The sequence below is a fragment of the Lemur catta genome, chromosome 2 (genome assembly GCF_020740605.2).
Source record: "Lemur catta isolate mLemCat1 chromosome 2, mLemCat1.pri, whole genome shotgun sequence".
Classification (NCBI taxonomy): domain Eukaryota; kingdom Metazoa; phylum Chordata; class Mammalia; order Primates; family Lemuridae; genus Lemur; species Lemur catta.
The window spans coordinates 119,505,550-119,521,336 of NC_059129.1; the positions used below are offsets into that span (position 1 = coordinate 119,505,550).

Sequence of the window (15,787 nt, forward strand, 5' to 3'; positions counted from 1 at the left end):
TTTATATTTGCAAATTATTTTTGTTTGGTACTTTCTTTCTTAAGAAGAAAATTTTTTAGAAGTAAAATATGCACATGATAAACATTTTTAAACCACGCTAAAAGGTATATAGTAAAAAACAAACAAACAAAACCTCATTCTTGACCTTTCTACTTTTCCTTTGCAAAAACAACTACTCTTATTGGGTTATTGTGTGTACTTCCAGAAGTATTCTGTTTGATCATAATTTAGATTATTCAGATCTGGAAGAAACAGTGGTAGAAGTTCGTGCTTTCTGTGGGCTTTTCTCCAGTATCCCTAGTTCAAAGGCAGGTGGTAGAAAATGGTAGCCTGAGTCTGTAGACAGCAGATGTTTAGGACATCGTGACTAGGGTGGTACCATGTTTTTACAACATTGGTAGCTTAGTTTGCATTTTATTTTATAGCCTGTGACTTTAGGCATTTAAAAATTTGAATTTGCAACTCAAGTTTCAAAGAAATAAATTCAGAGACTGACTTTATATCTCTGTTCATTGTACAACTTTTTTTTCCCCACTTAAATTCTTTTAATTATGTAAGTGGATTAGATCTCAGTTTATTTTCTTCTCATATGACTTCTTAACAGTATCAAATGTGTCTTTCCCTAATTGAGGTCAAGATTTATTTTTTGGTGATATTGACTAAAAAAGAAAAATAAAAGTTAATTCAATCTTAAATTATATTTTATAAATCAAGTCCTAGAGCAGTTCTCAAACTTAAGTACATCGGAATCACCTGGTGTGCTTGTTAAAAATATAGAATTTTTTTTGAACTCCCTTTCCTTCATCTCCCACCGTCCAGCCCTTATCAGAGAGTCCTATTTAGTGGACTTGAAGGAGCCCTAGAATATTCTGAAGAAGGAAATTCCTGGATCAAAGGCTGATAAGGAGACCAATCTCATACCTATTTGAGAAAAACATCCATTGTATCCAGATGCAAAGATTGTTACTCTTTGGACAACTATCAATTTCACTTTTGGTTTTAGCCTAAAGAAAACCTATAAGAACTAGAGGCAAGAGGATTTTGATATGGAAAACTCCTTGTTCCTTCACTGCTGTGAAGGAAACAGCAATGCATCCTCTGGTTCTGACCTCATTAAATAGTGTTATTGCACAAATTAAAAAGAGCAAAACAATGAAGCAAAATTATTGCCATACTTTGTGGAAAACAAATTACAGGAAACTTCACTGATTAAATGGAAACTGTACTGGAAATAATAAGCAGTAAAATTAGCTCATTTTATAAACAATACCATATGAAATTATACAAGTCAAATCCCAAATCCCTTTTTATTGACTTTTGTTATGTTAGGTACTTTACATATGAGAACTGGCAGCTAGATGCAAGAGCTATGTAGAAAGTCTTATTGTAATTGCCAGGCAGAAAGAGGGGAGCAGCCAGAGCAAAGCAAGCTGGCAGTGTATAATTTAGAGTACGTTTAGCTCAGGGGTCAGCAAGCTGTGGCCCACAGGCCAAATCTGGTTCACTCTGCTTGTTTTTGTATAGCCTGCCATATGTACTAAGATTTGTTTTACATTTTTAAGTGGTTGGAAAAAAAGGAAAATATTTTGTGACGTGTAAAAGTTATATGAAATTCAAATTTCAATGTCCATAAATAAAACTTATGTCCAATAAAGTTTTATTGGAACCCAGGCATGCTCATTTCTTTAAGGATAGTCTATGAATGCTTGGGGACCACAGTGGCAGAGTTGAGCTGTTGCAACAGACATCAGTTGGCCTTGCAAAGCCTGACATATGTATTATCTGGCTCTTCATAGAACAATTTTATATACCTTGATTTAGCTCACTTTGCTCCAAACAGCTGACATTCCTTGGCATGGAGGAAGTTTAGGGGTCAGAATTGCAACCTCTTTCCATTTTCTATCCACTCTTTCATTAGTTTTCTATTTTTCCAAGAAAGTTTCACGTTTAGAGTTTTAGTTATCCAAAAAACTCTGAGTACAAAACGACTTTCTAATTTCTCACTATATTTTGTTGCCAGAGACATGTGGAATTCATCCAGAATATATGAGAGCTATGTATCCTACAAAAACCTTCCCAAATCATTACACCATTGTCACGGTAAGTGCTTGGCCCAGTGGCAAGACTGAAAAGCCACAGATAGGAAACTGACCACACCAGGACAGACTTGCTTGGGCAGGAACTGGCCAAGCCCCGGGACACACACTTCACAAGCACGTGTGGTGATAGTTCATGGCTTAATTCAGGCTAGGAAGTCATGGCTCAACATGGGGCCAATTTGGCGTGATGAGGCATTAACTATGAATGAGTGTCCCAAGCATTAGGTAAATTCACCCCTGTAGAGCACAGGATAGCTTCTCTGATGTGAGAAATATCATTTTCCTCTGGTTTTTTGATTGCCCTTCACTTATCTGAAGGTCTTCTGGGAATGATAGGCTATATATGAGGCAACTACTTTGATGTGGGAAATTTTGTTCTTTCCTAGTCTTTTCATTATAGTTAACTTGAAAATGATGTTGATTTCATAAATGAATCCATATTGGCTACATCTCTTTAGATAAAGGAACTAAAACAAGTGAATTCTCCTCAATGTATAATAAGATATAGGTGAAATGATTAAAATTAACTCAATGAAAAATTAAGACTTTACAGATTTAGAACACACCTTAAGGAGTCCTCTGCCTCAACCTTTATTGCCAAAGCATATTCATGTTTTTACTACTTTGCATTTTAGTCTTTTATTACTATGTAACAGTAACTATAACATTTAAATTTTAATCCTGAAGCAATTGTATTTATGCATCATGTATTCTCATTATTTGCAGATTCCATATTTGTGGATTTGCCTACTCACTAAAATTTATATGTAACCTCCAAATAAATAAGTGTAGTGCATTTGTGGTCATTTGTGTGCATTACAGAGAAGCAAAAAATTTGAGTTGCCTGATGCACATATTCCTAGCTGAGGTCTAACAAGGTGACATTCTGCCTTCTTGTTTTAGCTCTCACACTATAAATGGGTGTCACTATCACAGTCTCTTGTCTATTCAGTGCCATGCTTTTTATATATTTGTGCTTTTTGTTGGTTATTTCACTTTTAAAAATGGGCCCCAAGCATAGTGCTGAAGCACTGTCTGGTGTTCCTAAGAGCAAGAAGGCTCTGAATTGCCTTACTGAGAAAATACGTGCATAAGCTAAATTTTGTCCAGGCATGAGTTATATTAAACCAACAATATGCAGTAAATAAGGTGTCTAAACAGAAACACACAGAAAACAAGGTTATGTATGGATTGGCAGGCAAAAATGTTATATCAGAGCCTCTTAGGAACCTAACCCTGTATTTTCTCTAGGAGGATGTTTCAGTCTTCACTAATTTAGCATTCATGGCAACTTTATAGAATATAACTACCTCGAATAACAAGACTTGACAGTATATGTATACATATACACATAAATATACATATATAATATATAAAATACACATATATAATGTATGTATACATACAAATAAGGGATTATACATGTGATTAATTTCCTATTTAATTTATATATTTGTATACATGTGTGTGTACATATATATTATATAGTAATGTTCTGAAACAATGACCCTAAAATCTATCTAAAAGTAGTTACAATGACAGGGGATATAATAGGCTTTCAATGAAAATGTGTGGAATGATGGAATGAATATGTGTGATTGGACTTAACAGATGACTGGACTAATGGATGGATGGATGGGTAGAAGGGAAGATGGATAGAGACTGGGCAGGCCCCTTTTAAAGTGCTGGTAAAATACTTTAATCCAATATAGCCAGGATATTTGATATGTAAAGCTTCTATCTAGTAAATTTCTTGCTATTATTGATAATATAACCAATGGCTAATCATTATTGTAATGTAGGAAACTTTAAATAACAGTTATTAATATTAAGCACACAAGAGTTATATTAACACCGTCAACACAAACCATCTGCTTTCACTTGCGTGTCTTTCACTTGTTGCTATAGACTATGGTAGAATTAGAAAAAAAAGTATGTATATATACACACACACAGTCAGCCCCCATATCTATGGGTTCTACATCTGTAGATTCAACCAATTGTGGATTGAAAATATTAAAAAACAATTGCATCTGTACTGAACATGTACAGCCTTTCTTTTGGTCATTATTCCCTAAACAATACAGCATAACAACTATTTGTGTATCATTTGTATTGTATTAGGTTTTATGAGTAACCTAGAGATGATTTAAAGTATACAGGAGAACATGCATAGGTTATATGCAAATCCCACGCTATTTTATGTCAAGGACTTGAGCATCCTTGGATTTGGGTACCTGAGGGAAATCATGGGTCCAATCCCCCATGGATACCAAGGATGACTATATAACTCCAAATATTTGGGTTCAGATCCTGGTGTTTTATATTGAAAGGCATATGAAATCCTTCTTAAATGTGAGTAATAGATATTATGCTATTTTAATATAAATATTTTATTAATATATTATCTTATATCTTTTTTGAAATTATCATTTTAGGGCTTGTATCCAGAATCACATGGCATCATTGACAATAATATGTATGATGTAAATCTCAACAAGAATTTTTCACTGTCTTCAAAGGAGCAAAATAATCCAGCCTGGTGGTTTGGGCAACCAGTATGTAGCATTCTACACGTGGCATCCAGAGTAACTTCCATTTCCCATTGTGACAGTGGATCAGTCTTCTTGCTCCACTTTGAGTTTAACGTTATCCTTCTAGCTGCTAAGGGCTGAGGGTGGGAAAGTATTTCTGTGATTGTTAACTCGAATAGCTTACATTAAAACTTGGGTGTTGTATTATAAATGTATCAATCTGGAAGTTATACAGAAAGATTATTTGTTAATGTTCTTCCTCATTCTCCTTTTTTAATTCTTTTAAAGGGAAAGAGGAACTGTACAATTTTACCAATTTGAAGAAAACAACCTTGCGTCTTACAATCTTACTATCTTTTTGATTTTCAAGGTAGATGCCTGGATACCTACATCTTTTAACTGCTACAAAGACACATTTTAAATAATTTAAACAAATTTTAATAAACTTTGCAACTGTTAACATTATTTCTAGTAAGGTGCACCCTTTCTATCCAAACTGATTATCAAATTTCACTTATCCTAAATTTTCTCTCCTTACAGATGTGGCTAACAGCAATGTATCAAGGCTTAAAAGCTGGTACCTACTTTTGGCCAGGATCAGAGGTGGCTATAAATGGCTCCTTTCCTTCCATATACATGACTTATAACAGGTAGTGAAGCACTTTCAGATATGGTCCCATCGAGGTGGAAATGACCAGGATTATTTTTTTTTTTGTCTTAATCTTGTTGGTGATTCTATTATTCCATCTGTTTGGGCCAAAACTCTTGGAATCATCATTGATTCTTCTCCCTTATATCCCTCATCCAGTGTGTCAGTAAATGCTTTTGGCTCTAATTCAAAATCTATGCAGTGTGAGAACTTTTTATCACCTCAGCATTACCGCTCTGAGCTATCAGCTCTTGCCTGTATTACTGCAGTTGCCTCTTCACACATCTCCCTGCTGCTTGTCCTATATAATTTATTCTCACTTCACCTGCCAGAATGATTCCTTTAAAATGCAGGTTCGGTTATGGCACTCTTTTGCACCAAAAACTCCCACAGCTCCCTGTGTCACTCAGAGTAAAGCCCCTCAAGGCTCTACATGGCATGACCCCAGCCGTCCCCCTACCTCTTGGATCTTGTCACCTACTGCTGCCTCAGGCGCTCACTCTGACCTCGGTGGGTCTCAACACACTCTGCAGCTGTTCCCCTTGCCCGAGATGACTCATTTTATGGACCCGAATGCCCACTCCTTCACCTCCTTCGGGCCTTCGTTCAAAAATTACCTTCTTGATATTGTCTTACCCCAATCATACTAAGATTTAAAATTCCAAACCACCCCTACCCTAGTTTCTCAGGGTCCCTTACTCTGCTCTAGTTTTTCTTTTGCCCATAGCATTTGTCACTTTTCAATACACTATATAATTTATTTATGTATTAGGTCTGTTGTTTGTTGCTTGTCTTCCTCCACTGGAATGTAGTCTTTGCTCACTGATAACTTCTGTTTCAGATGAGCAAATGAGTGTCTGGTAATAGATGCTTAAATTATGTGAATGCATAAATGAAAGAAATGGAATTAATACATAAAAATCCATGATCTTTTATTTTAGCTAGGGGAAAATTGAGGAAGAGAAGAGGGAAGGCAAAACAAAACAATATACATTTAATTTATAGCACTGCAAGCGTATCTAAAAGTAAATATTGAAAACAGAAATCCTTTTGAATATTACTGAATTCCTTTCTGTATTTTGATCATATAGGAACATAAAATGGATAGTTGATATTAATCTTTCTGAGTAGGAATGTAATGGAGTTCTTTATTTGAGTATTTTTTTGTTTACTATTTTTTTAGTAGTGTCTCATATGCAATGAGGATCTCTACATTATTAAAATGGCTGGACTTGCCCGAAGCTGAAAGGTAATATCTAGTGTCAGAGAAGTGCCGGTGTAGCGGGATATATGTGGGTAAAAAATGAAATTATTTCTTTAAGTTAAATGACTACTTTCGGCTATTTTTTTTTAACTTGGCATTGCCTTTTAATGGGCACTTTTCAAGAATTATTCCTGAGAGCTGGTTCCTTTCTGCTCTTGAGAACGTGGTCGACACTATTGAACAATGGAAACAGAGCCAGTACCAGGGAGCAGAGGCCGATATCACAGAGCCAGAGATGGAGTGGGGAAGAACCAGGAGAGATCTGGCAGTGACTCCAGGAGCCAGAGGTGCTCTGGCAAGGCCAGGGCGACAGGCCGGAGTGAGGGCATTGTGGCCAGGAGCACCAGGTCAACAGTGCATCGGAAACCAGACATTGAAAGAAAGGACTCAGTGTGGCAGAACCAAGAGTCAGCAAAAAGTCAGAAACCAGGAAATATAAAGGACTGGGGCAACCAAGAGTGGGCTCAAGTGCAAGAACAAAACTGGGACATACCACTGCTTACATCCGGGAAGGTCTTATTTACTTCCTCTAAGGAGGAAAGCGAGCCCTGCTGGGCCAAGTGGAACCCCTAGGCCTGGATGAAGAGAAGGAGGCTAGAAAGAAAAGGCAATAGCCAGCAATTCAAGAGCTGCAAAATCCCCAGTTACAGCCTGTAGGTTCATTCCAAATTGATGATGTCTTTCTTTGTTTCAATTTTACCTCCAGACCCAGTTTTTATACCATGTATTTGGAAGAGCCTGATTCTTCAGGACATGAAAGTGGACCAGTCAGTGCCACAGTAAGTTTTTTTTTTTTTTTAAACAAATGCAAAATTGACACCAAACTTCAGGTTCTCAGTCCCTGAGTCAATAGATTATTGGCATGAGACCAGAAAGATTTAGTCAGGCAAGGCTTTTACTGGGGATTTTGTTCAAACAAAAACGGAGACAGTGCTGGTTAAGGGGGCAACTAGACTAGCTACTTAAACAAAGGGCTGGGGAACTTTTGGGGGTTGTAAAGATGGGGGCAAGTGTCAGCTTTGAAGCCATCACACACAGAGGCACGGTCTGTTGATGGCTGTGAACTTAGTGGTCATGCTTCTTCATGCATTTTAAATCTCCACCCCTGGGTGTGATTTTTAGCATTAAAATGAGATTATAATGACGGAAAAGTCAGGGTAAAGCCAGTATGGGGGTCTTTTCTGGCTTGAGGCAGTTAAATCCAGATAGGTCTGGTTTCTTTGCAGCCAGGTTCCTTATCAGCTGGTGTCAGCATCTTGCTTCAGTGGTCCTGGAACACATTACTCAAGAGACAGACAAGTTGGCCCCCTCCCTGTGTGGTGCGGGCTGGCTTCCAGTGGCTAGGAAGTCATTTCTTTTTTGCTCTTCTATAGTTAGTTAAGCTCGGTCATGCTGCCCCATGTTGCCTTTCTTGGTCAGAAGTGAGGCCCAAGTCCTGTCCCTGTACTGTCTCAAAATCATCTGGCCCAAACCCACAAAATAAAAGGGTATTCTTTGATGTCTACTGAACACAAATGTATTTGATATATACATGACAAAATCAAAATAGTTGAAAGTCTAAAAAGAATGCTATGGTTAATCTGCCTTATTAACCATAAAATAGTTAAAAATTCTGGAAAGGACAACTGCTTTATTAACCACATCTTGATTCATTTGATAAACATTTACTGACTACTTAGATGTGGCACTGTTATTTCCTGTAATGAAGACATCAAGGGCAGATAATGCATAAGCCAATTCAACTTGTTCATGTGGTGTGTTTCAAGCTAAGTCACCTGCAAGTGGTATCTCCAGCTGTCTGTTCCTGCACAGTTTCATTCATAAGTTCCTTATGATTGGACTTACCATGTTATCGCCTTAGGCAGAGTTATTCCCCTTCTAGGTTCCTAGTATCTTTGAAGTGGACTCTCTAATATAAGTTTCTTCATTATCCAGACCATTCTGTTATGATTTTACTACAAATATAATCCTTAAATATTGTTTTTAGGGTCAAGAAAGCATCTTGAAGTTGATGATGGATTAAGCAGTAGACAGAGTATGGGTTGAGTTCAAGTCCCTGTAGAACCTCAAGTTTTCTGGCCTTTACAACTGGCAGTTCCAATAGTACCCACCATCCATGAATGTTTGATGTGAGGATTTCATGAGCATTAAAGCTCTGAACACTACTTGGCTTATAAAATTCTTTCTCAAAAAAGAAAAAAAGGTGATCATTATTATAATAGTACTATGAGAGATAAAACATTTTTCCCCAATCCATTGCTGTTATGCTTTCTTATTTACTGGAAAAAAGTATGGAAAAGTTATGCCAAGAAAATTTACTTAAACCTTAAGTCAGTTCAATGTGCTATGTTGACAAAGCGTGGAAACATGTAAAAATAATAAAGAGTAAACAATAAAATAAAAATGAACTTCATTCCACTATTCAGAGACAACCACTGTTATTAGTACTTTGATTTATTTCCTTTATTTGATTTATTTCCTTTTAGTTTTCAGTGCATGCATGTTCATAAGAAATGCTAAATATATTTCAAAATAAAATCAGGATTATGCAATATGCATACAGCTTGGTTTTCATTTTTTATGCTTAACATTGTATTTACCATGAGCATTTTCCTATGTCACTATTCTTTAAAAAGTGGTTCTTTTTTTTTTTGATTTTTTTTTTATTTCAGCTTATTATGGGGGTACAAAAGTTCAGGTTATATATATTGCCTGAACATAGCACATTGAACTGACTTAAGGTTTAATATGCCCCTCCTAAAAAGTGGTTCTTAATGGCTGTAGAGTATGTCTTCTTAAGGATGTGCCGTAATTTATTTTTGCTTGAATTTAAATTATAAATCAATAATGTGATGAATATGTTTGTATGTAAATCTCCATTTATATTCTATGTGTTTACTTAGGACAAATGCCCAGAGGTAGAATTGTTAGGTTACAGAGTCTACCACTTTTCAACTCTTGGGTGACGGACCCACTGTCCCATGCCCCTCCCAAATGTGTATACCCATTTAGGCTGTCTCAGAAGCATCACCATCATTATGAAAACCTTTCCAGTTGAATAGTATTTGTTGACATTCAACGTTGTTTCATGTATTTATTGGCCAATAGTCCATCTTCCTTGGTAGGAACATGGTTTAATTTTTTGTTTATAGAAATGTAGGGAATTGGTATTTGGTAAATGAGGTAGCATGGGTGCTGGGCTCTGATGCTCTATTTTAAAAACCAGCTATTTCAGAGAAGGAAAAATATCCAATTTTTACCTGATTAGATAATGATTTGGTTAATTGAAACAATTCATGGGGACAATCTTAACACCAATTTTTTTTGTTTTTTAGGTAATTAAAGCCTTACAGTTAGTAGATGATGCAGTTGGAATGTTGATGGAAGGCCTCAAGCAGAGGAATTTACACAATTGTGCCAATATAATCCTTTTGGCTGACCATGGTATACTTTTTTAAAAAAATCATTTTATTATTGAGTATATTTTATCACTTCAGAAATGATACAAAAAATAGTGGTGATATTTGAAAGTCTGCATTTCCAGGCCTAGAAGCTCTTGAAGAAGCAAAGAATGAATTTTGTGGTAGATTGTAATGAAAAGAGGACTAAATTAAAATGTCTAGTTGAATTATTCTAACATCCTGGAAAATCTATCTATTAATATATACTTTATTTTCTGTAAAAATGGAGCTAATAGTATTTAACAGGTATGTGGTATGGTTGTTACTCAGTCTAGAAAGTGCTTTGGGGACCTTCTTTCAGCCAGTGATTCCTTGACGTAGATTGGGTACAATTTTTGATCATATATCGGCAAGTTTTGCCATGCCATGTGCATTTTTTTTTTAGTTATGTGAATAGATATGTGTTTAATCGTAGCTCCTCATCTTTAAAGTCCCCATCACCTCACATTTCTCTACTTGAAGTTAACTCTCGATTTTGGATAACTGAATGATAAAGGAAGTGAAACAGCAGCCGCACACTCTCCCACCTCACACAGAATGCATTCACATGGTTTTAAAGTAGGTGCTCATTTATTCCATGTATTTTCTAAGTGCCTACTCAGTGCCAGGTCCTTTACTAGCTATGGAGTGTTCAGAAGTACATAAAGCAGATGTGGACCAGTCCTAGCTGGGGTGGTCAGACTGTCCTCTTGAGGAGGACATTCAAAGCTAAGCTCCAACACATGAGGAGGAAAAAGAGTGTGTCTGCAGAAATTTTTTTTATATTTTAGAATCAAGATAATGAGAAACATAGTAATATATTTTTAAAATTTCTAAAAGAGCTCCCTAACACTTTGCCTTATTGTTTTAAAATTAAAGGGAAACATTTTAATGCACATTTTGTTAAAAGAAATTGATAAAAGTAAAAATTTACATGTAGAGCTGGGCATGATGGGTAGCTCACACCTGTATTTCCAGCACATTGGGAGGTCATTGAAGGAGGATAGCTTGAGGCTAGAAGTTTAAAAGTGGCCTGGGCAACATAGGGAGACCTTGTCTCTACAAAAAGTTAAAAAAAAAAAAATTAGCCAGGCATGGTGGCGAGTGCCTGTAGTCCCAGCTACTCTGGAGGCTGAGGCAGGAGGATTGCTTGAGCCCAGGAGGTGGAGGCTGCAGTGAGCTATGATTGCACCACTGCACTCCAGCCTGGGTGACAGAGTGAGACTCTGTCAATTTAAAAAAAGAAAAAAATTACATGTAGTCTGAAGAGTCTTCAAATAAAAAATGTTTAACTACCAAATCTTTTTAGAGAACATGCTGCTCATATAAATTTAAATAGTATACGTCTTAAAGTAAATATTTTCTAATCCTTACTATCCTAATGTATTGTTTTATAAAAATGCATATTGCTTTTTTGATTAAAAATGTATAATGCTGTCTTACATGCAAATCAGATATTATAAAGATTTAATTAGCCTCCTACGGAGGACTTTCTTCTTTAAAATTACTTTCATTGATCTACTTTGAACAAATGATCTGTTTGTAATTCCTGTCTATTCTTCCCTCATAAACATGGCCCTTCTCCACTGCCATGATTTTCTGCCATTTAAAGTAAAGTCATAGGGTAAATTGTGCAACTTGATTTGAGATTTGTAACATAAAATGTCTCCTTTTTGACAACCAATTGTTACCATCTATACACATTCAGTGGATTTTTTTTTTCCATTTAGGAATGGACCAGACTTATTGTGCCAAGATGGAATATATGACTGATTATTTTCCCAAAATAAACTTCTACATGTATGAAGGGCCTGCCCCCCGCATCAGGACTCGTAACACACCTCATGACTTTTTTAGTTGTAAGTATGAAGACACGCATATGAAAAAAAAAGGTAAAGGTGAAAATGAATAACTGTAGCCTCTTGATTCTGAGAGGATGCTGGGATTATCACACCCCCTACTGACTTCTTGGGAAAACCACATAGAAGCAAATGAGAAATTCCCACATTTAACTACAGTTTATAAAGTCTATAGTAATATCTAATATTGTTAGGTTAAAATACATTTTACTCCATTCTTAAGTGACAAAATAATTATTTGCTCGAAATAATTTTCAATTTAATTTTATTAGATCATAGTTATTAATAAATGTATGTGTCAAATGCACCTGAGTTGTTCACATTCTTTGCAGTTATCAAGTATCGATTGTAATGTCATTTATTTTTTTTCTTTTGAAACAGTTGATTCTGAAGAAATTGTTAGGAACCTCAGTGTAAGTATCCAGTCTCCTTAATACATATATTTACATGAATTTAATGACTTTAATCTGGGTTCTGAGAAATTTGTATTTCATATGTCTGATTCTAAGCCATTGTAATTTATTTTTAAACCCTCTATCAACATTATTTTATATGCATATTAGTTGCTTTTATCTTAGTTGTTTTCATTTTGGAGTTGACACCTGTAGGAAAGTAGTTTGGGGTGACAGTGGGGTCACAGCACGAACTCCTGATTTTCATTGCAAGGGCTAATCCCATTCGGAAGGGTTGAACTAGTGAGCGTCAGGTACCATCATTTTTTTCATTTCTTGTGTGACTTGATATCAGAAAATGGTGACTTACAGACTGTTATAGATCTTATTGTACAGGTCAGAAAAATTATCTCCTAAGTATAATTGCAACTGGTTTTGATTGGTTCTCACATCTCAGGTTGTTGGTAAATGAGCAGGGAAAATTTCAGATAGCTTAATGCAATATTTTTCAAGGTAATTCTTACTACCCCTAAAGAGACCTGGAATGTTCTTGTGTGGTAGTTTTAATAGTTATGTGTTATATAAATATATATTTATTACAAGGAATTCATAAATTCATTACTGTTGGAATGTGACTAAATATTTAAGTACACGGGGTTTTTAGTTTCAGGTATACCTTGTTTTATTGCACTTCATTGTATTGCATTTTACACATGTTACAAATTGAAGGTTTGTGGCAACCACATGTCAAGAAAGACTATGTGGACCATTTTTCCAACAGCATGTCTCTGTGTCACATTTTAGTCATTCTCACAACATTTCAAAGTTTTAAATTATTTTATCAGTTCTGATGGTCTGTGATCAGTGATCTTTGAGGTTACTATTATAATTGTTTTGAGGTGCCACAAACCATGCTCATATAAGATGGTGAACTTAATCAACAAATGTTGTATGTGTTCTGATTGCTCCACTGACTGGCTGTTCTTGTCTCTCTGCCTCTCCTCGGGCATCCCTATTTCCAGGAGACACAGAGTATTGAAATTAGGCCAATTAATCACCCTACAAGTGAAAGGAAGAGTTGCAGGTCTCTCACTTTAAATCAAAAGCTACAAATAATTAAGCTTGGCCGGGCGTGGTGGCTCACGCCTGTAATCCTAGCACTCTGGGAGGCCGAGGTGGGTGGATCGCTCGAGGTCAGGAGTTCAAGACCAGCCTGAGCAAGAGCGAGACCCATCTCTACTTCAAATAGAAAGAAATTATCTGTACAACTAAAATATATATAGAAAAAATTAGCCGGGCATGGTGGCGCATGCCTGTAGTCCCAGCTACTCGGGAGGCTGAGGCAGGAGGATCGCTTAAGCCCAGGCAATTTGAGGTTGCTGTGAGCTAGGCTGATGCCATGGCACTCACTCTAGCCCGGGCAACAGAGAGAGACTCTGTCTCAAAAAAAAAAAAAAAAAATAATAATAATAATTAAGCTTAGTGAGGAGGGCACATTAAAAGCCAAGATAGGTCAAGAGCTAGCTCTCTGTGCCAAATAGTTAGCCAAGTTGTGAATGCAAGGGAAAAATTCTTGAAGGAAATTAAAATTGTTACTTCAGTGATCGAACAAATGATAAGAAAATGAAGCAGCCTTATTATTGATATGAAGGGAGTTTCAGTGGTCTGTATAGAAGATTAAACACATCACGACATTCCCTTAAGCCAAAGCCTAATTCAGAGCAAGGCCCTAACTTTCTTCAATTCTGTGAAGGCTTAGAGACGTGAGGAAGCTTCAGAAAAGTTGGAATCTAGCAGAGGTTGGTTCATGAAATTTCAGGAAAGAAGCCATCTCCATAACAAAAGTGCAAGGTGAAGCAGCAAGTGCTGATGTTAACAGAAGCTGCAGCAAGTTATCCAGAAGATCTAGCTAAGATCATTGATGAAGGTGGCTACACTAATAACAGATTTTCAATGTAGAGAAACAGCCTTCTACTGGAAGAAGATGCTATCTAGGACTTTCCTTGCTACAGAGGAGAAGTCAATGTTTGCCTTCAATGTTTCAAACGACAGGCTGATTCTCTTGTTAGGAGCCAAAGTCATGCTCATTTACCACTCTGAAAATCCTAGAGCCCTTAAGAATTATGCTAAATCTACTCTTCCTGTGGTCTATAAATGGAACAACAAAGCCTGGATGACAGCACATCTGTTGATATCATGGTTCACTGTGTATTTTAAGCCCACTGTTGAGACTTACCGCTCAGAAAAAAAGATTCTTTTCAAAATATAACTTCTCATTGACAATGAACCTGGTCACCCAAAAAGAGCTCTTATGGAGACCTATAAGGAGTGATTAAGGTGAGATTATAAGGAGATTAATGTTGTTTTCATTCCTGCTAATACAACATCCATTCTGCAGCCCATACATCAAGGAGTAAATTTGACTTTCCAGTCTTATCAGTTAAGAGATACATTTTGTAAGACTATAGCTGCCATAGTGATTCCTATGATGGATCTGGGCAAAGGAAATTGAAAACTTTCTGGAAAGGATTCACCATTCTAGATACCATCAAGGACATTTGTGATTCATGGGAAGAGGTCAAAATATCAACATTAAGAGCAACTTGGAAGAAGTTGATTCCAACCCTCATGGATAACTTTGAGGTATTTAAGACTTTGGTGGAGGCAGTAACTGCAGATGTGGTGGAAATAGCAAGAGAACTAGAATTAGAAGTGGAGCCTGATGGGACTGGATTGCTGCAATCTCATAATAAAACTTTAATGGATGAGGAGTTACTTGTTAGAGATGAGCAAAGAAATTGGTTTCTTGAGATTGAATCTACTGCTGGTGAAGATGCTGTACAATATTCCTCGTATGCAGTTCTGGGGGGCTATATTGAGCTCATATTAAACAAATACAACCAAACATGAACTGACAATTCTTCACATTCTGAAACATTCTGGCTGCGTGAGAGACATCAGAACTTTGTTCTAATCCCTTGCGTCTTGGGGGAAGCTGCACACTCATCAGCTGCCAGCATGTGTTTGCCTGGAAGTTACAAAGATATTGGCTTATGAAAGAAGTAATGAAAAATGAAAAAGGAGAAAAATAATATTCCTGGAAAAGATGCCAAAATAGGCAAGAAAAAAACTGACAAAAATATATTTGCAATAAATATGTATCTCTTTCCTCTTTCATTCTGTCAATTCTCCTTGCTCTCTCATTTGCTATATATTTTTTAAATTTTGATTTTGTAAATCGTTTCATAGTTTCTCTTACTATTCTTATATAAATTGAGCATGAGATACTAGTGGCACAGACTTGTTAACATACATGAGATACTGTGGTTTAAGAAATATGAGGAAACGAAGAAATAGAAAAAAATTCATTTCTGTTATGTTTTTTCTGTTTTTCCTGTCTTCTTTCTCAAAAAAGGTCATGCGGGAGAGAAAGTTCCTTTGTAGTTCTATTTCTCATTTCCTCATTTTTCTTTTATATGGATGGCAATGTGATTTGTGTTTTTCTAGTTTTAAAGTACACCATATAGTTACAGTAGTAATTATTAAAGAA

At 36.2% G+C, this 15,787-nt stretch overlaps 1 protein-coding gene across 3 annotated transcripts in view; it reads left to right on the forward strand.

Annotated features, from left to right (window-relative positions):
- The window catches only part of ENPP3 (ectonucleotide pyrophosphatase/phosphodiesterase 3), a 69,631-nt gene that overhangs the window by 26,210 nt on the left and 27,634 nt on the right, over positions 1–15,787 (forward strand). Inside the window, exons 7-14 of one of the 3 annotated variants that reach the window (XM_045544371.1) lie at positions 2,021–2,100; positions 4,538–4,657; positions 5,174–5,283; positions 6,466–6,531; positions 7,253–7,325; positions 9,882–9,990; positions 11,717–11,845; positions 12,227–12,258. In XM_045544371.1, coding sequence (XP_045400327.1) covers positions 2,021–2,100; positions 4,538–4,657; positions 5,174–5,283; positions 6,466–6,531; positions 7,253–7,325; positions 9,882–9,990; positions 11,717–11,845; positions 12,227–12,258 — 719 coding nt within the window. The remainder of the gene's footprint in view (positions 1–2,020; positions 2,101–4,537; positions 4,658–5,173; positions 5,284–6,465; positions 6,532–7,252; positions 7,326–9,881; positions 9,991–11,716; positions 11,846–12,226; positions 12,259–15,787) is intronic. The other 2 variants (XM_045544372.1, XM_045544373.1) reach the window with 2 other exon arrangements.